We start from the raw sequence: 21,588 nt of genomic DNA on the forward strand, positions 1-21,588 counted from the left end.
CTTGCCCAAGGACACTTCGACATGCAGACTGAAGGAGCCGGGAATTGAACCACTGATCTTCCAACTTGTGGACGTCCCGCTCTACCTCCTGAGCCACAGCCACTCATCATTAACAAAGGCTCTGTTCTATTCAAATGTCCCAGTAGGATGTGACAGTGTGACAGCAATCCAGCATGCACAATACAAGGACCCTAAAACTTAAGCAGCTAAATGGAATTCAGCCATCCTTCTTTTCGTTATTTACACCTGTACTTTTTCTACTGTGACATGTCAAAATGTCTTCTGTGGAAAAGGCGAAAATGAGGTCAGTATGTTGAGTTAAAGATGGATCAGATAAAGGAACTTATCACTATGACACTGGATCATTACTGCTAATGCTCAAATGGCTATTCAGGAAATACTTGTTACTGGTAACTACTTACAGTTTTTGTACCTCTTTGTAGAGTGGTATCACAAATCACATATATTAGCTGAACTATTTTTTTTAACTTAAATTAGACACAAAATGCAGATAAAGACAGTCTGTCAGTGTTTCCTCTAGATTTTCTTCAACTCTTTGGGTTGTTTATGGCTTGTCACCTCATGACCTGCACAGCCCATCCCTACTGGTCAGAGATGGTAATGTTCTCAATACTGAGCACCAACCCCTGGGCTAAAGTGTGCCACACCACCATATAGTGTTTGAATACAACTGAATACAAACTAGCCTTAAAATGACAGGCACTGCTTGTTGAGATTTTTGTTTTTTCACTTTTATTTTTCACTTTCCATACTGTTGACCTGCTGGTTTATTTGAATAGAGTATTAAGTGATTAGTTTGCATGCCAACTTTCTTTGACCCGAGGAGAGGACAGCGTTTGGATGAGAGGCTGAACTTATGTGGAGCAATTTCTCTCCAAGTTTTGTAATGAACACACCGAGAGGTTACCATGTTTTTTTTCTTTCTCTTTTCACTTTTTCGGTCAAAGAGACATAGGCATAGTGTATGTCTTGTTGCATTTTGGCTTTGGTGGTAGTATTTTATTTATAATAATCAAATGTCTCTATGTAGTACATTTTGTAGAATGGGATGAGGAGACATCACACTGTACAAGCTTAAAACCCTTTCAGCTGAGCCAGGACAGCTGACACATTTCAGTACACATAACATTAGTCTTCTACTTAATTGGCTGGTGTTATGTAGGGAAGCTATTTGGCTCTCTTTCTATATTTTCTTTGTCAGATTGCTAGTCAGTGATACAGAGAAAGTAGAGGGGAATAGAAGATGATTCATACCTTCTAACCTGCTTCAACACAGAGTCAAACCTCTCCTGACAGCCAGGAGGAATACATGCAGAATATGACCAAATGATGACAATATACTGCTTTTATGCCTTTAAATAGTGCATAGATCATCTCCAGATGTAGGTTTACAATTTAAATCAGTTTTTCCATCTTGGCCACAGGTAGAGCCACTAATAGACAATATGAAGCAGTAATAAAGTTCCCAAAGTACAATGCACACAGTAATCTTGGTCATCAGCTGGGGGACACACAACAACCACAAAGCCACTCAATTTGAATCCTATTATCCACTACATGGGCCCTACAATATACCTAACATTTGTATGGCTTACAGTTTTTTTCAGCTGTGTAAGAGAGGTGATTTAAATATATGGCAATATTAAGCAGTGCTTTTTGGTGTAATTGTGTCTGCCCCTTAAAATTTTAATTGGGGCAATCAAACTAGAGAGACTTAAGTTGTTTTCTTATTGGTTATGTACAGACTGCAGTCTGACATTTTAATCTATGAATGATCTGTTTCTGTCTGTGGGCCCAGAAGTTCTCCCTTTCATTCCTGGAGTGCATTTGCTAATAGGCAATCAGCACCTAATCACAAACACATCACAACTCAGTGAACCACAGTGAGTCCCATCATAGGTTAACACTTTGCTTCATCTTTTTATCATTTCACAGATATCCTTCACCTTGCAATTTTAAGTGGCAGCCATGTGAATACCACAATCCATCTTCATACTTGGTGTTGCTGATATATAAATATAGTCTTGTATCCCCATGGTGATATTATTAAGGACAGACAAAACATATTTGATCGAAAGCAGAAGTACAAACATTAAATCCAAATTACAATTTGGTCTGGTATCCGTGAATCAAGTCATATGCTTTCAAAGTGAACAATCACAATCAGCACTAATATTAACTTCACATCAAGCTGCTGTTGCTCTTCAATAGACATGAAGCTCTGTAGTATAATCTCCACCAAGCAGCTTCTGTTCTTTATCCTGCACTACCAGATATATTTCAATACAAGTTGGTGGAAAGGAACAAGTGTTCGTTTCAGGTAGTATCTGGAGCAATAGCACCATCCTGTGGTCATTTACACAGCACTTTTCACTTTGTCTCATAATTTCAGACAGAACTCCTAACTAGAAGTCTTCATGGGTCCACTGAGTGGCTAATATCCAAGACCTGACAAGACCTGAACCAGCCAGGTCCAAACTAAATTTAGTCTGATCAGGTCTGGTCGAGTCGCATTATATTGCTATAGGCCTCAGGTCTGTGTGTCAGTATGTTTTATACCTGAGGGATCCTAGTGGACTTTCTATCAGCTCTGATCACGTGGTGAGTCATCATCATTACCGGAGGAAAATATGTGTTTTGAGGCAGACAGAGACTGCTCTTTTTGTTAACTGGTGGAGCATCATGCTAACTAGATATTCTGCCATTTATTAATTTTTTTCCCAATCCCACTACATATTTCATCCCATTTTCACCAAATTTTCTACAAGATATTTGGATGGGCTATTCATTTGCTTTTTGATATGCCATACCACTTCATACACTCACAAATTATTTATGTGTATGGCCTATGACATAAACTGACATTGAACACATTGCGCAGTTACAAATAAACTTTGTAAATCTATCCACTTATAAAAATGTATTTTCCATATTGGTAGTGCTACAGCAAAATGAAATGGAGTGTTACTTGTGTGTAATTGAAATATTTCATGAAAGGATTTTGTTTAAAAACATGGCTACCAACAGCCAATCAGTGTGACATCAGTGTCTATCACTGTGTATTTTGGTTCAGATCCAGTCACAGATTTTTCTAAACACTGTCTGTTATTAAAATAACCCATTTTAACAATTGTGCAGCCTTGGCAGAGGTATGCACTCTGCATTCTAGAGTGCATTCTAGTTCACCCTAATTTAACTTGACTTCCAGGATTGTCTCTGTCCCACTACCATTTTCACCCATCATCATTCATCATCCCTCACATGGCTAAACTTTACAACCAGCTCACGCACACTTTTCCCATTTCATGGGTCCCTTGCTCTGCGGCTTGGCCACCAGCTTAAGAGAGCCAAACTAAAATACACAAACACTTAAACATTCTATACATTCTTTTTTATAACTGATAAGTCCATGTTGTACATATTTTTATACACAATGCTGTGTTTAAACCTATAATCCTACAAGCAACATTATAATAACAACTCAAAAAATAACTAAAAATAATCTAAAAGCCAAGTAGAGTAAGAATAGTGTTAAGTGCATGCATCCATATAAAACTAAAACTCACCTATGGCATTTTGTAATATCTGGTCACATGATTAGTCATGTGGTCAAATTCATCATACAGGGAAATGGACGGTGTTCTAATGGCCAATCACAGAGCTGCAGAGCATTGAAGCCCAAACCTGAACATTTGCAACATGTTTCCATTAGATGGTGTTGAGGGGCTTGGCCATTTTGGCTAAATGCCTGACAAAATATTTAAACAAAGTCTAGGACTTTCTTTCTGCAAAAAACACTATTAAATGTGTTTGCATGTATTTAATACTTGATATTAAAAGAGGATGTATACAGAGCTGCACAGCATCTCTGAAAATGGCTTTTGTTCGTATGTGAACATTTAGGCAGGACTTACCACCAGACTTTACTTTCAAAACCAGTGGTTTTGCCATTTTCAGATTCAGATGGATGGGAGTAGAGGATAAGCACTGTCCCAATCTCTACTGAAGCTAATGAAAGCTTTATTTGAGCTTACACTCAAGCTAGTATCTCAACTGCCAGCTAACACACCGTCAGTGTTTAACCTAGAACTGTGTACCTGCTACACTGATTAAAGTCAAGAAATCACACATGCAGCTTTTTTTGTATTTTTTAAGCACTACCAGCTGTACCATAAAAAGTAGGATCACTTTTCCATAATGTATTATTGTTCTTTAACTAAAGGCAAGGCACATAATGTGTTTTATGAAATATCGTGCAAAATAGAAGTTTAACAACAGGGCTATTATTAAAATTCAAAGAAAAAGATAGCCCTTCCATCCACTGGTACAGAGGGAGGAAGGGGAGGGGGAGTTGGGAAGGAAGAGGAAGAGCAGGATAGAGGTATCATCAGTTTCAGCCATGCATTCTTCAGGTCAGCACAGCGACCAGAACAGCACCATGCAGTATACATCAGCTTTAAGCCAATTTTAACCAAACCTTAAACCTTGCCCTACAAAAACCCAGTTCATATCAGCACCTTCAGCGCAAAATCTGAACCCCTAGCAGGCACTGACTTCAATCAAATTTAACCCCAATCCCTGGGAAAGCAAACGGAAAAGACACGGACATCTGTGTTCAGACTGAACGAAAAGCAAATTTAAGACAGTCTGACTGCGTACAGAGTCATTAGGAATATGCAAGTGGGCCAAGAAGACGCAAATTCAATGCTTCACCTTCAGCAAAAAAAAAAAAAAAAATCACACTTACTCCAACATTGTTTGACACAAACATTTATAAACGTATAGAGACAAGAGGAAAAAAGAGAAAAACTAGAGGAAATGATCAGACAGAACTGGTGTTCCTGGTGAGTTCCAAGTATGAGCTGTCATACAAACACATACAGCTACTGTATTCTCCATACACATGCTCGTGCGTACGTTGCAAGCTAGCAAGGTCCTGTACAGTCAGTACACTTGCTGTTTGAGTAGCCCCTTTTGTGACCTCAGCACTCTGAATTTTACTTTGTGAATCTTTAAGGGGAAAAATCACATGATCTCTTACTGCAGTGGGATGCATCTTCAAAGGTTTGTTTGAGATGGATGCATGTCAAACTTGCTTTTGCCTGGAATGATAACATGTTTTCCTGGGGCTAAACCAACGCATGCATCCACTATTTTCACTGACCATGGAGAAAAATATTCTTGTTTTTAACAGGACATAGGTATGTTGTTCAGGCTGCGTACAGCGGTCACCGCTGTCTGTGTAAATAGTGGATATAGGGAACACTATGGGATTGATTCATGGAGTAACATCTGCAGGCTGCAGAAACTCCACCCGTCAAATTCCTGTGAATAATGCAGGACAAAAATTCATCATTCAATCTGATTGCAACTCAACACAGAAACACCCATCCTTTAGCTAAATACAACCAGTCAACAAACTTCAATAAACTGCTTTATAGTTGCAAAGCCTTAGAGATTAAAACATGGCACTAGTTATAAAATATTAGTACCTAAAAATCTGTTTTCATCCCCAAAGAAATGATTAACAAATTATCAGAAGGCCAGGGTGCAAATGTTCTGCCTGCTACTGTTGTATTTGGAGTTTGCTTGAATTTTACATAGAAATATTAATGGTGATATGTTTTATCATTTGATTCTGGTTATTCTGCTTCTGCATTCAGATCTTTGACAACAACACGTACAAAGACTGAGTTGCTGCTATCCCTTGAACTGACATCTCACTCTATGTAACTTCTTTGAACATGTGGTTATGAGATGTCACTGCAGATAGGGATGTTTGGATTCTATTACATGCTAAATTTGTCAAATTGCAGTTCAAATGCTACATGTAAGATTTTAAGCTATTAAATGCCTTTAAAAAGATTATTGACTAAATGGAGCTTTGAGAAGCCAGTCATAACAGAATATTGCTTTGTCTCACTAAAGCACTATGCTAATCTTGTGTCATGGTTGGACACAGAAAAGCAAGCTCATGGCCTACAAACTCTGGTTTTACTGTAAATATTTGATTTGGTGCTTGTTGCCTGTGGTAAAGGATCAAGACTTGACCTGAAACCAACCCTAGCACTGTGGCTGACCTCCAGCTCATCTTTGCTTGAACCTGAACCCAAACCTACTGCAACTGTTCCTCCACAAATTGTGCAGGTTGAGGTCATGAGCTACACAGTGCAGAACCTCTTAGGGACCTTTTGGACCAACATTAATTCACAAGCTGGACAAAGAAACCTGGATTTTGTGCTCATTATAGGTCAGTTTGTGTGTGATCTGCTGTCATAACCATCAACAACTTCAAGGAAAACACACTGCTTGGTAACACGCCACGCCATCGCACCTTTCTCAAAAAGGAATTTCAACTTAATCATAGTGCAATGCCTGCTATATCTCTTTCTAAGCGTCAACCTACATACATGTACAAACCCTGTCACTGTGTTCTCTGAGACACAAACAAAATCTATGTAACATCTCCTCAAAACAGAGCAGGGATGAGTGTTGAAATGCAGGAACCATATTCACATTCTGACACACACACACAAACACACACACTTACATGCTTACTTGTGTTTCCATCACTTCAGAGGACATTACATTGACTTACATTCATTTCCTGGTGACGTATCCTAACCTTAACCATAACCACCACATGCCTTACCCTTACCCTAACCTTAACATAACCCTAACCTTAACTTTAAAACCAAGTCTTCACCCTAAAATTAATAATTCACGTTAAGGGGACTTGCTTTTAGTCCCCATAAGGGAGGCGAGTCCCCACAACTTGACTGTGTAAACAGATTTACGTCTCTATAATGTGAGGAATACCTGGACCACGCACACACACACACACACACACACACACACACACACACACTCCACACCATGCTACAGTTTCAAACACATTGAGCCCAGTCAGCCCCAGCAGCCTGTTTACTGCTGGCTGTGCTGCCACATGACCCTGGTTTAAATGTGTCTTTGCTTTTTCTCAGTTCTGCTGAGCTGTTTCCCTGTGGCAGCGGCATGTTTCTTCCAAACGGCCAAGGGTTGTGCGTCTGACTGTAGCATTGTGATTGTGTGTTGTGTTGGAGAAGGCATGAATATAGCTCTTATATTCCACAATTACTCATTGTTGTCTGATAAAAAAGCACAATCAAACAGTCTTAGAAACATGAGCCTCTCAAAGCAACTTAATGGTTTCAGGCTGATGATTGTCAATAAAAAAGACAAATCCTCGGTCTTTTGGTTGGAAGAGAGAAAAAATGCACTGTTTCAACTCTTCATTTTCTTCAGGCGTATCAATAACATATTAAAAAGTGCAAAGAAACATTACATATTAACAATAGGATCTCTCTTTCTTGTCGTTCAGAAAATAAGGGAGGCTTATTTGCATATATAATAAGCAGCACCTGCAGCGGAGAGGGGCATTCTGGGTTTTGAGGGGGGATGAGGTCTATGTCCGTCCCAGGGAGGAGGCCTTATACTGGATTTAGTGTGGAGACTCAGGGTAGAGAGGCAAAGGCTGACATCCGTCCCAGGGAAATAGGCCTCATCCTGGGGACACAGTTAGGTTACAAGCTTCTTAGGATCTGGTGGGTTGAGAACTGGGTCTGGTCTGCAGCTCATCTGGGCCAACCAGACATCTGCATCAATCCACTGCTTTCACTTGAAAATCACAGCTCACGTTAGTGGCCATTTAGTGTCATATAGCATAGTTCATTCTGGGGCTGCAAAATGGCTGAGTGAGAGAAGCATCCTACTTCCATCAAGGCTGTCTCTTCTGGGTACATACACATATATAAATATATTTCACTATATATTTATATATAGGTATGACCACACGTTATGCTTCTACAAAGCTGAATATATTTTTTCTCTGGCAATGTCTTGACAACATTGTTTCCTTTCCTCCAGGACAGAACTGCCATGACAATCACCCTTTCTCCAGAGTTCACTCAGTTGCCCAGATACCAAGACTGCAACACAGAGAAACACACAGTTAACACTTACTTTGAAAGGTTACACAAGCCTGCATTTCACTCACACTTAAGTACAAGATTTTCAAATCGTACTTTTTGTGACAATCTTGGTAAAAAAAAAAGGGTCCATCAAAGGAAATGTACATGTGTAAAATCTCTTAATTAATGCTCTTTTATACATATTATTATACATAAATTGAAGTAAGTAATTATAAAGATTAAGTATCTTTTATTAAGATTTTCATATTATTTGAGGTGTTAATGATGTACAAATATCTTTTATGATTTCTAACAGTAGTACATAGTACATTTATGCACAGAACACATTTACCTTCAGTCAATATCAATAATAAACTGAATTCTCCAGTCAGCCTATCAGCCATAAGGCTGCAGCTTCATCCCCACCTGACTATTTACAGTGGTGAGTTGGGCACTCTATCATTAGGTTTGGCAAGCTCCCTGGTGTCATCACACACTGTCTCTGTGATGACAAATAACACATTTTTTACAACTAATTCCTGTGCTTGTGATGTTTACCCCTAAATCCAGACTGTAGTAGGCCATGTGGGCACCAATTAAATCATGTCAGTAATAAATCAAATTTAAAAATGAGCTTCAGTCATTTTCCTCTGTGCAAGAAGTGTGTCCTGTCTGGACATTTTCACATTTGAGCTAAAAATTCTGGGCATTTAAGGCCCCTTGTATAATGTGTGACTTTGGGTTGTGGGATGGAAGTTGACAAGAGAAAGGTGGTTAAATCTCTGAATAAATACAAAAAGTGTTATGGCCAAAGCTAGTTTTGCTGCATTTTCAAAACATGAGAGCAGCACAGATGGATTATGTGAGTTAATTACATGTCCCTGCTTGCATACTATTTACATCTTTCTGATACAGTACCATCCAAAAGGCCTTCATTGTGACAGTCTCCCATGCCTCAAAACGGAAATTGTACAGTCTGACACAGATTGCTTAGATTAGACTATAGATTTTATTAGACACACCATGACACACCGTGACATGCAATGAAACTGCAAGCACTGATACTCTGTCAGCATTCTGCATTTGTTTTTGTGTTGGACTGAGCACAGTGAAGCTGCTCTGTAGTTTTTTTTGATTCAGGGGCCAGTTTCACTAAATCTGCAACATGCAGGCTCTGATTTGCAACATAATTTCCTCTTCTGTTAATTTTGACTCATTTCACAAATCAAAACTAACATAAATTGAAACTGTGACCAAGCTTCATTAACCTTAAAATATCCATAACAACCTAGTTGTCATTACTAACCATAGAAGAAATTTGCTCACCATGCATTTAGTTGTGACAAACTTTAGAATTACACAGAGAGAGGGAGAGACAGAGAGAGAGAGTGAGAGAGGATTCCTGGCTCAGCAGTATTGGCTGAGGTGTTTCTGAAGCAGAGGCACTGCAATGCAGCAGACACGACACAATGCAAACTGCAGTCTAACACAGAAGGCCAAATGTTACTCTTTAATAATAATAATGATAATAATAATAATAATAATAATAACAATAATAATAATAATAATAAGTTTAATTTGTACAACACTTTTCATTCATAGTGAAACTCAAAGTGCTCCAGTATAGATAACATAGAACACACAACATAAAGAAAAGAGTAATAGGAGTTAAGATGAAAAAGCCTTCTTGAATAGAAAGGTTTTTTGGCCTTTCTTAAAAGACACTAGGGTCTGTGCTCCCCTCAGATGGTTAGGAAGGCTGTTCCACAAGTGTGGTGCAGCAGAGAAGGATCGACTCCCATGGTGCGGAGCTTGGTACTCGGGGCCTGGATGAGCAACCTGCTAGCAGATCCAAGGGTGCAGGTGGAGGTTTGTAGTATAATCAGTTCATGTAGGTAGGGAAGCACATGTCTGTTGATGGATTTGTATGCGAGTACCAGGACTTTGTAGTCAATCCTGAAGGAGACAGGGAGCCAGTGCACTGAAAACAGAACTGGTGTTATATGTTTGTATTTTCGCACTCTCATCAGGATCTTGGCAGCGCTGCTCTGAATGTACAGGAGTTTCTGGATGCTCCTGCCAGGGATCCCTGTGATCCCATTTCAGTAGTCCAGTCTTGAGGAGATAAAGGCATGGACAAGTTTCTCTGCATCTGACGGGGTTAGAGAAGGGCAGAGTTTGGAGGTGTTTTTGAGATGGTAGAAAGAGGTTTTGCACCGATGTCTTATATGGTCGTCAGCTGAGGGTCAAACCTAACACCCTGATTAGTGACTGAGGAGAAAACGGAGATGTCCTGACCGTAAAAGATGAGATTAGGCACATGACATGGCTGCAGAAGGGCTTGGAGCAATTTTGATGTACAGCGGGGTATCATCAGCATAGCAATGCAAAGACTTCCCATTTGTGCTGATGACTAACTTATCGTTGCGGAACACCACTTAAGTGCAGAGTCTGACAGTCCAATGTGAGGCGCTCTAAGAGGATAGTGTGATCCACAGTGTCAAATGCAGCACTCAAGTCAAGGAGAATCAGGAGACAAGGGGACCCTGCATCAGTTGCCATCTGTTGTGTGCTGCACGAAAATCTGACTGAAATTTTTTTAATAGGTTGTTGTGTTTAAAGGCATACTAAGTAGGAATTGTCAGTCGCTGTCTGTAAACACAACATTTAAAGTTGGCCCCTCCTCCCTGGCCCAATGACACCAGAGCGAGCTGAGAGCACCAGCAAGAGAGAGAGAGAAAGAGAGAGAGAGAGAGAGAGAGAGAGAGAGAGGGCGCTGTGGTCTAGAGAATGAAGAGAGGGAGTGATGGTAGTGAGAACAAAGCAGTGAATCAGAGAAATAAAACATTTTCTCATTGTTTCATGGCAGTTACAATATAAAGCACAAATAAACACGCCAACACCTCCACACAACCCTGCAGGAAGGTGCCGCATTGCTGGATTTGGTGTGAATGCAGAGCTTCATCCTATTCACTATGGCCTTTCTGCTCTGCATGTATGTAGCTCAGCCGCGCCCTCTGTCAAACAGACATACAGAGAGCAGAGGAGAGAGAAGGAAAATCAAACATTCAATTCTCTCCCCACTAGATGACATCAGCAGCTCGGAGCGGACAAAGAGCGTGTGGTTTGTGTTTGTCGTGATTATTTTGTAACTACGATGTGAAATTTCAGCAGTGGCATTCCTCATTTAGCAGTGGCACTGCGCCACTGTTGAAAGCATTTAGGGGAAACACTGAAGCACATACAAAAACAAGCAACCACCTTCTCCAACATCTTGGACAGAAAAGGGTGGTTGGAGATAGGTCTTTAGTTGGCAAGAATTTTTGGGTGCAAGGTGGGCTTCTTGAGGAAGGGTGGATGACTGCGACCTTGAGGGCAGATGGAACACTACCAGTTTGAAGGGAGAGGTTGACAGTTTGGGTGATCAGAGGGCTGAGAATGGGAATGTATGATTTGAGTAGATCTGTAGGAATGGGGTCCAGGGCACAATTACTGTTTCATCTCCCTTAGGATTTCCTCAATGTGGCTCTACCTGACACCAGTAAAATTAAGTAGAGATAGCGAGCTCCCAGACAGAGGGTCGATGACAAGAGGAGGCAGAGAGGAAGAGCTGGACATCAGAGAGTGGATGTTGTTGACTGTGGCTCTGAAAAAGTCAATGAAGCTGTTACATCGCTCTTCTGTAGCCTCAACTGGGGAAGATGATTGCGGCTTCAGGAGATGATTTATGGTGAAAAAAAGATGCTTAGGGTTGCCAGCATTGTTATTACTTAGGTTGGAGTAGAACTATGATTGAGCATCTTAAAAGGCCCAATACTTGGCCACCTGATCCACTCAAATAGGGGGCAGCATATCACCAGAAAGCACAGTACCCCCCATCCCTAACACATCACCCCACCACCATTATCACTCACTGAATATAGAGTAAAGCTTACTGTTTACAGTGAATTTGTGCTACGGCATCATAAAGATATCTAAATGCTATAGAGACATTAGAGCCAGTGGTAAATTACCAAAGAGCTGCAGACATCAGTTCATCAGATCATGCAGCTAAGATGGCCTGCCATCTCCCCAGCCAGTGGCTGCTGCAGCAGTTGCGTTTACAACAACGTTGACGCAACATTTCAAATAGGCGTTATTTGGATAAACTGATCACATGTTAGGAATCTAAATGTTTACTTTCTCGCATAAAAAAATATTAAAACTTAATATAGTGACATATTGACAGTCCTACAGTGAAAATTACAGCATCTTTCATTTTCTGCCAGTGGCTCTGGGCAGCGCTACTTCTTTTTCCTCTCATGTTGGACTGAGGGCAGACTGGATGCTACAGTGACTCACTGTGTTCACGGAAGGGCAGTTTATGGACAGTGAGGCCAAATCATCTGAAGTGTCATTCCATGACACGTTCAGTTCTTTTTATTTTCCGCAGGTCATGAGTGAACCAGGGAGCAGAGTGTGAAAAATTGACCCCACGCATCTTGACAGGGACATGAAGATCAAAGACACAGCTCAGAGAATTACTGTAGAATGCCACTAGTTCATCCACTGATGCAGAAGGTGGGCAGGTGATGTGCTGGAGGTCCATAGTCATGATGGCTGGGTCAGTGCTTTTCTAGATCGGAAAAAGCATCTGAAGCTTAGGTTTAGTTGCGGGTGACAGGAATGTCAAATCCATTGAGACCACCTTGTGGCCAGACACACCCAGATCATAGGTGGGGACGGAGTCAGTGATGACCAGGTCAAGTGTGTGCCCCCCGGTATGAGTAGAGACATCAACATTCTGCTTCAGGCCAAGACACTCAATCAGACTCAGGAACTCCACTGCAAAATGACAGGAGGGTTTGTCGACATGTATATTCATATCACCAACAATTACAATATTGGTTGACATGGAACCGAGTGAGATGAGGAGGTTAAATATGTTGAATAATCCAAAATTCCACAAATCCCAGTAAAGAAGGTAGGAAGCACTTTACGGTGAATAATCCAAAATCCGTAAATCCCAGTAGGAAGATAGGTACTTTACTTTACTTAACCCAAAGTCCACTAGTTTGATAGAATGTATTCCAACTAAGTGAGCGATCAAAACACACAGACAGAAAATTGAAAAACATAAAAAAGCTTGAGCAAAATGCAGGAAGGCCACATTAATCACACGAGCAGTGAAGTTCACAGTCAATTGTCTATTTAGGAAAGGAGCGGCATCCAATATGCATCAGCATTCCCTCGTAATGTAGAGTAGCCTCTCTCCCAAAACAACACAAACACCAAACAAATCTTGTACTTTTGGTTGCCATGGTGATCAAACACATATCATACCACATATATTACCAACACATATGGTATATTGTATATACATACACATTTCTAATTACCTAAATTACCTATTAATGCACCCACCCACTAGCCTGTATACCTACCACCTTGACTGCATACTTGCTGTAGCCACCTACTTCACTACCACCCTACTTCTGCATCCTGACACTTACTGACCCACTTACCTAGCTTACAGCCGTCTGACTGATACAGGGTTTTCACAGCTTAAGCTACTGAGACATTGATATTTTTGGATCAAAGTTGCCAATAAATGGTCATTGTCTGACAAGCACTGTTTTATTGACAGATTTTAGATTTCATTTGTCAGACTGCCAACGTCACAGTATTTAGACCATTGAGAACTAACTTGTTATCGAAAGCTACTACAGTGTCAAAGAGACAGCACACTTTTATGAGGTCATAAACATAGTTGAAGAAAATGAAACATGAATAAGAGGGCAGCTTATAAAGTCTGGAGTGACAACATGATATCATATTCAGTCATTCTAATTTAGCACAAAGACTGACTTGACTGAGATGGTAAAAATGGGAAAAATATAATAAAATATTTGTGTTAAGCATCCACAGCATCCACATGTTATTCACCTCTCTTGTATTTTGGTTGTGGCAGAAGTCTCATAGGCTGAGATATTGACCTCCTGTAGAAGTAAATGGGATTTTTTTTCTCTTAACTCTCCAATAATCTGGGTGTTGAAGGATCAACTGAATCCACCCTAAATTGAGCTTGACAATGTCAAATGAGCTGTACTAACCTGGGCTTGGTAGAGTCCACCTGGGTCTCGAGGGGTGACTCCAACGAAGGAGGAGCGATTGGCAGGGGGGGTCCCAGGGGCCGAGTACGCTGAGGGTGTTTGCGTTAACAACATCAGTCTTGTAAAGTTGCATGAGGCACTACTTTTAACAAATTCTGTAAGAATCTGCCCGTATCACACAGGAGCTACAACAGAGAATAGCATCAAATCCCCCTGACTGAGACACTGGACCACCCTGTCTGATGCATCTTTGAACAGCTGAAATAGGTTCACCTCACACTAGACACTCCCACTCAGTTTAAGGTTGTTTTATGTTGTACCCAAGGATACCAAATAGACCACCGAGGCAACAGATATCATGTTGGTGAGTCTACCTTACACTGGACAGAGTACTGCCCAGCTCATCTCTTTCTTTATTGTCTGTCTATTGCAGGTGGGAGAACAAATTCCACCCAGCTGATATGTTAACATCTGACCCGAGAGGTATTCCAGATTGTGGAACTGGCAAATTTGCCAGACACTATATTCACAAACCAACGCTGTTCCCTCTGTCCACACTTTGGACACCTGCTCAGGAGGTGAAACTAAATGTAAGTTCCAGGTAATTTGAGGGGTTGCCTGCAGTACTGTTGATTGTGATTCGTCAAGCAGATGTGACATCACATCACAATAAGGACGACAACAACAAAAAACAACGGTAACCACCATTTTACATATGTAGTAGGAGAACAAATACTTAAAAAAAGAGCAGTGGAGAACGCTTTCTGGACAAAGTAACATGTCCAAGCTCTCACTCGTATTTGTGTAGAGGAGTCCATTGAGAGACAGCTGGAGGCAACGGTTAGAAACCAAGAAGATTTCTCAGACACAGCTAAACTGTACAGGAAAAACTTAAAAACATTTTTTATTAATTAAATCAAACAAGACAGACAAAGCGACAGATCACAGCGTGTGCAGTGAAGCACATCAAAAAACTATATAGCTGTTTGACTCACTGAACAATGTTTAAGGGAAACAAACAGTAGTTATCTGGATGTAACTCCAGTTCTATGAGTATATCCGTAGCCCTCTAATGGGCTTTGCTATTGGTATATCCCTCCAAGGCTCTGCCTTGACACCCTGCGACAGAACTTTGCACTCACCACCCAGTCAGGAGGTAGCATCCACCCAGTAGAGGACTACACATGTACTCACAGGCAATGCTGAACAATCCCCTGCTCTCTGGGCAGAGGAAAGGGCTAAAAAGGGGCTGTCTTGACAGAAACAAAAAATTCAGGTGTGTCCAAGGGCTCAGGAGGTGGGCCTGATGGACCTTCTGCAACCGCCTGGAGATTCCACAGTAGAATCAGGCAGCAGGCAGGTTCTCAGTCTGCAAACATCCCAGAGAAATCCTTTTATGAGCGGATGGCTCTTGGCTGTGAAGCTGTTGAGACTATCATGACCAGCCGCAATAGTGGCGAAAACTCATACAGCCTGTGAAGAAAGTGTGTATATCCTGCAGCGGGCACAAGCATGGGAGCATGAGAGGTGCAAGTTTCTCAAACAACTCCCTCTCAACGACCAAGCCATGACGCACCATTCCTGAATGTGGTGAAGTGGGGAGGTGGTGCCACCAGAACCACCTGGTGTAGACAACCAAATGCGCTCCAGAAGGCGACACTGCTAAGGGCTTGAGTAGGGATGAGAAGTCTGCATCATCTGCCATTATTCTGGTGCAATTCCACTTGTACACAATCAACACTTAGAAGCCCACTGTGCAGCTGCCCGTAGGTGCTTGACCAGCTGAGCGGTTGACCTCAGTCAGATCAGAGGAATAACCAACTCCACCCTGACCCAAGCAGCTGTCTCTACTCACTGTAGCAGATGCAGAAAAGACGTTGATCTGATATACATGCATAAGTAACGTATAAATCCAGGTGGAGAACAAGACCAAATACAGGCTTGGCTGGAAAAGCATTATCATAGCATTAGTATGTGGTTGGAGTGAGGCCCAGACACATGACACCAAATCACCAGAGACATGTGGGCTTTAGCTTTATTTAGTGACGGGTCGAGAAATAGCTAATTGTCAATGTAAGGCAGAACACCTGACTCCTGACTCTGAGAGGGTTAGGCGCATTTTCCACACACAAAAAAACATGCACATAGCTGAAAAAGGAGGTGAAAGCGCTGAGAAACCTCTGAGAAGGCAAATTAGCATTTCATGTGGTGAGGCAATAGAGGTAGAGACAGTCACCTGTCACAAGGTGAATGCATCAGCATATGTTACAGCATATGATAAGCCATCTTGCGACATAGCAGTCAACCAGTCCCCATATGAGGAAAACTGTAGTGATGCCTCCTTTTCCTCGTGTCCTCCTCCAGTCCCAGTGGAACTGGAAGAAGGAATGATGCCCCAGAATGGAGGAACTTGCAGCAAATAGGAGAATGTGCCTCCTCTGTAGCATCCTGCAGGAAGAGGTTGAAATGAGGTTGATATGAGCTGCAAAAAATGCTGATGGGGTTGCAAACAGAGAGGAAGTCTCCCTCAGGGAACCTCTCCCCATTGCAGTGGCTGGGCCGCCTGAGGGAGTGGGGGAAATTGAAGGGTGGCATAGCTCAATTCCCACAGCCAGCAGCATATCCATCCCAGGAGAAACATGTAACACCCACCAAAAATATACAGGGTGTAATTTTCACCGGGAAATGGGTCTTCATTCTACTTCCAGCATCAGTATAATTAATATCTATCATAGGTGGGAAACAGAACAGTGAAAAGTTGTGGCACATATCCCCTGGAGGGTTAGGGCCCACACTGGATTTATTGTGACTTCACAACCACAGAGTTTGTGACAGTCACCTGATGGCAGAAGCAAGAAAGAGGAAATAAACTATTCATCATAATCTTATTCCTTGGACAGTGGGCACCACATCTCAGTAATAAAAGCTCCTGTGACTGGCACCTTGGCAGAATCATTGCTAATTTACCGTGCTGGAACCCGGCTGTGCACTTCTATGCGTCCGGCACTGTAGGGCGCAAGAGAAGGTAGGAGGTTATAAAGGAGATAGGAGAATTATAATATAACGCTGCGCATGACACCCAGTGGCTGGCAGGGTTAGTAGACAACTATATCAGAGACAAGACACTCAGCATGGCGCCATGCCCGAGCTCCTTCTCCTACATGAGATGAGTGGGGAGATCAGTGCGTGCAAGACGGGCTGTCTCACCAAGAAAACACTGAGAATAGTAGTTATCTGAGTGTAACTCCAGCTCTCTGAGTGCGCCGTGCACCAAGCATGACAAACACACAGCGAGCCTGAGGTTACGGTAGAGAAGAATGTATAAAATGAGAGGCCAGGGAGGAACAGGCAACAGACGTCCTTGGTGGAGTGCCTCTAGCCAACATATGAAACGCATCTGAAACAGCCTGTGTAACAGTGCGGTAATGTGGGGGTGCTTAGGTTGCTCTTACTGGTGAATGAGGGCATGTGGGGAGAGGAGATAGAGGCTGGAGGAGACATGAGCATCCAACATTGTCTCCCCTCATTCACACCACCCAAGTTAGGAGGAGAGAAGCAACATCATACCAAGTGGGGTGCCTCTAATCACCATGTGTATTACAACTGGAAAACAGTCTGTGCTTCAGAGCAGTACGAGGAATGTGGCTGGTGTAGTTCAGCTTGCCTGCTGTAGAACGAGCCAGCAAGCGAAGTGCTGGTGCTGAGCCTGAACAGCAGGTGCTAGCCGGTTAAGATGTATGTAGAGGTAGAGCTAGCCTGTGTTAGCAAATGACGCAGCCTGAGTAGCCTAACAAGCAGAGTGTTCTCCACTGTAGGTCCTCTGGTTTGGAAGCAATGTTGTGATGAAGCCAGACATATTTCACAACAAGCATGCCCCCCCCCCCCAAAAAAAAGCTATAATTAATAATGAAACTAACATATATGTGAGTAATTTGTAATAGCAAAAAAAAAAGAGGTTGGGTGTTATGCTTTGTGTCATTAAATTGACATGTGAATTTGAACTGGACTGCTCTGTCTGTTGATCAGACATTACAATGAGCATTTTACCTCAGTATTAACATCACTCCATTCCCACCACCTCTAACACCATCTAAACCTCCATCTGCTCCGCTCTGAGCTGCTGGACCTGACACTTATTCATCACCTCTCTGTAAAATTTGTCACAACTAAATGCATGGTGAGATACGTTTCTAGTGGTTTGTTAGGGATATTTTAATGTGATTGAAACCCGGGCTCAGTTTCAACTGATTGATTTAAAGGTACAGGAAACATGTTATGCCATCACTTCTATATTATCCCACGAGGTTTGTTTGACTTATTCCGCATTAATATAAGTGGTCATTTATTTTCTAAACTTGGTGAACTACTTACTGAGCTCTACTTCACTCTCAGAATGAAGTCAGTCCTGCGTAATGAACTGCTGCCTTAGTAAATCAAGTGCTGAATGCACACAGATTACAGCATCACATGTGATGAAAGCGTATATTTGTGCTAAGCATTTTCTTAGTAAAGCTGCCCTATTTACTGTGTATATAGTGCATATAAAATGACTCCCCTAACAGACTCCATACAGATACAAAAGATATAAATGAATTACATTTGAAAACTAAATTGGTGGTTGTAATCATCACAGAGAGTACGTAACTCCTGAACCACTCGGCAGATGCAGTTTAGATCTGTGCAGACTAGCTCCGTGTAGGGCAGATGTCACTAGAACATGCTCTGGGGATGTAGTTTTGTGTTTACGCTTATTTGTTTGATGAGCTGAGAGGAACTACAATTGCCTGGTTCACCATAATGTGGGAACATGTCGCCCAGTACATTGATATGGCTCCTTTATGTTTAATCGTTAGTGCACAACAATGGATTGTTGTTTATGACGTAAACTATATCACGCTCTGGATACACAGACAATAGTTGATTGTCAACTGGCGTTGTTGATAATAAAAATCAAATAAATATTGAATGAGTAATCAAGGCAAGACACAACTTTATAGTTGTAGAAATTTGCATACACGCATTACTGTAACTATGTCAACTGATTTATAAAACACACACTGCTGCTCTGGAACTGCTGTTATTGTCTTTGTTTATTTGAACATGCGTAGCTTGGTCAGTGAAAGTAGGCTGAGTTATTCAGGATATGCCACACATACTATATCTCCTTCTCCAGTCAGGAATCAATTTAGTTTGGGATTTCTCAAACCGTCAGTCTGGAATACCCCCCAGGAGCCTTTACACCAGTAGACTTTTTGTGTTATCTATCTTCTGAACTTTTTTGCACTTCGATATAAACAAATACATGACTATGAATGGTAACATATTCTATTCTAACACCCATTGGAAGGCAATGTATACTGTATGCAGTATGTGTCATGACACACATCTGTACTGTCAGTGGAAGTTTGTTAATGTTTTGACCACTTACTGGGTGATGTGGGGGAGTTTGCTCCCCCATCAGAGGAGGTGGTAGGGGCCTTGGACTCTGCAGACAGTGTTGGCCTGGGGAGGGAGGATGGAGGAGGAGCCAGGGAGGGTGCTGGCCCAGGGGGTACCAACATTTGAGAGGAGATGTAGTGACTGGGCACTTTAACCTGGTTGCTGCCATTCAGCTGAAAAAATCAGAGACAGACAACATAATTTACCCATATTTAACATGCTGTATTACTGCATTCATTTTTAACTCTACAGTTGGTGAGTGTAGCCCTAAAGTATACATCCAAAACATTTATTATTTCTTTGCACTCTGAAGCTAAAAGCCTTTTTTATAGGCAGTTTTTACTGATCAGGTTTGCAATTGCAAACTTAGAACTATGATGTGTAAACAGGGACTCAAAGGGAGTGGCACATACATGCATCACACAGTACATGTCCAGTGTGTAAGAAAAACGTAGGTGCTACTGACTCATCTTATTAAGTGGTTGTTTATAGTGTTATGTAGAACCTCATGGAACTGACTTGTGACTAGTTTATTTTATTGTGGTGTTTTAGTTTCTGTCAACATTGTAGCAGCTTTTACTGTCTTTATAGATGGAGCACATTGGTGTGTCTACATTTGCAGGTCTAAACTGCTGCTGTTATTAAGGTACTTTCAGACAGCGAGTGGTTGCCGCTGCCGCAGCTCCCAGCTGCCTCCAATTCTACCAGCCTATCCACCACATGTTGCCATTATCCACCTTGTATAATCTCAGAGGAGGTTGCAGCTTAAAAAATGGTTAACAATATAACACACTTAATATAGTAAGTATTGCTAACTGGTATCAAACGTTTTTGTCTCAGACCAGATTATTAGGGCCCAAGCACCAAATGGTGCGAAGGCCCTCTTGTAATTGAAGGAATTATTGTTATTATTGTTCTCTATTCTTCCAAAACAAATGCATTTTTGAGGGGCTACACAAGCTTGAAAACTCATGAAACTTTGCACATGCTTCAGAAGTGATAAAAATTTAATATTTTATGGGTCCTGGGCATGAGTGTGGCAAAATGGCTCAATGGCACCCCCAAGAAAATTTAAAAGTCAAAACCCCCACCTTTAGATTTGACGTAGATTAACAAAATTTGGTAGGCACATGTATCATGTCCAGATGCATAAAAAAGCCTCTTGGACCCATACGCAAAGTCCAACGGGAAGTCAGCCATTTTGAATTTACTTTGCAATTTTTGCGCACTTTTCACCATTTGCAGGTGCTTACAGGTGCTGCACTTTTATGACCTCTGCTTAGCAGGTTGAACAGATCCACTTCAAATTTGGTCAGCAAAGCTTTAAGGATGCGATATAGTGAAGCTTGTGAGTTTTCATTGAACGCTGTTGCCATGGCGATGCGGCAAATTTTGATGTTTCGCCATTGCAAAAGAAACTGTTACATAACTCGACTCCACATTGTCAGGTTTTTCTCAAATTTCACATGTTTCCTGGTCTGAAGACATGTACAGGCCAATATTGAATCATAGAAATAGCACAACATACTGGCAACAGGAAGTCATAGGCCCCATACTTTCACTAACTACTCCTAGCAGGTTAACCAGATCCACCTAAAATTTTGAAAGCTTTTGAGTTTTCATCAAAAGCCGTTGCTATGGCAACACATTGTTTGCCATGAAACAGGAAGCTGTTTTTGAGGGGCTAGGGATGCTTGAAAACTCACGAAACTTGGCACATGTGTCAGAAGTGTCAAAACTTAATATATTATATGGGTCTTGGACTGGGGCATGAAAAAATGGCTCAAGGGTGCCCCCAAAAAATTTTAAAGTCAAAGCCCATACCTTTAAATTTGATGTAGATGAATGAAATTCGGTAGGCACCTGTAGCATGTCCAGACACACTAAAAAGCCTGTTGGACCTACTGATGTACCTTAAGTACAACAGTAAGTCAGCCATTTTGAATTTACTTTGTAATTTTTGCACAGTTTTTGCTATTCGCAGGCATTGTATTTTAAGAAACTCCTCCTAGAGATTTAATCCGACCGACATCATATTTGGTTGGTGTCATCAAAGGACCTTTGCAATGACAATTTATCAAAATCCT

General features: G+C 41.5%; 1 protein-coding gene across 6 annotated transcripts in view; it reads right to left on the reverse strand.

Moving 5' to 3' along the window:
- Nucleotides 1-267: 267 nt before the first annotated feature.
- Nucleotides 268-21,588, reverse strand: part of nfic (nuclear factor I/C) — a 65,235-nt gene continuing 43,914 nt past the window's right edge. For 4 of the 6 annotated variants that reach the window (XM_044360941.1, XM_044360942.1, XM_044360945.1 and 1 more), the window contains 3 exons: nucleotides 19,491-19,674; nucleotides 6,847-7,988; nucleotides 268-6,566 (listed from right to left, as the gene is read on the reverse strand). In XM_044360941.1, the coding sequence (XP_044216876.1) occupies nucleotides 7,864-7,988; nucleotides 19,491-19,674 (309 nt within the window). In that variant the 3' untranslated portion in view covers nucleotides 268-6,566; nucleotides 6,847-7,863. Of the gene's footprint in view, nucleotides 6,567-6,846; nucleotides 7,989-14,062; nucleotides 14,152-19,490; nucleotides 19,675-21,588 lie in introns of all 6 variants that reach the window. The other 2 variants (XM_044360944.1, XM_044360943.1) reach the window with 1 other exon arrangement.

This window comes from Thunnus albacares, chromosome 9 (assembly GCF_914725855.1).
Source record: "Thunnus albacares chromosome 9, fThuAlb1.1, whole genome shotgun sequence".
Classification (NCBI taxonomy): Eukaryota; Metazoa; Chordata; class Actinopteri; order Scombriformes; family Scombridae; genus Thunnus; species Thunnus albacares.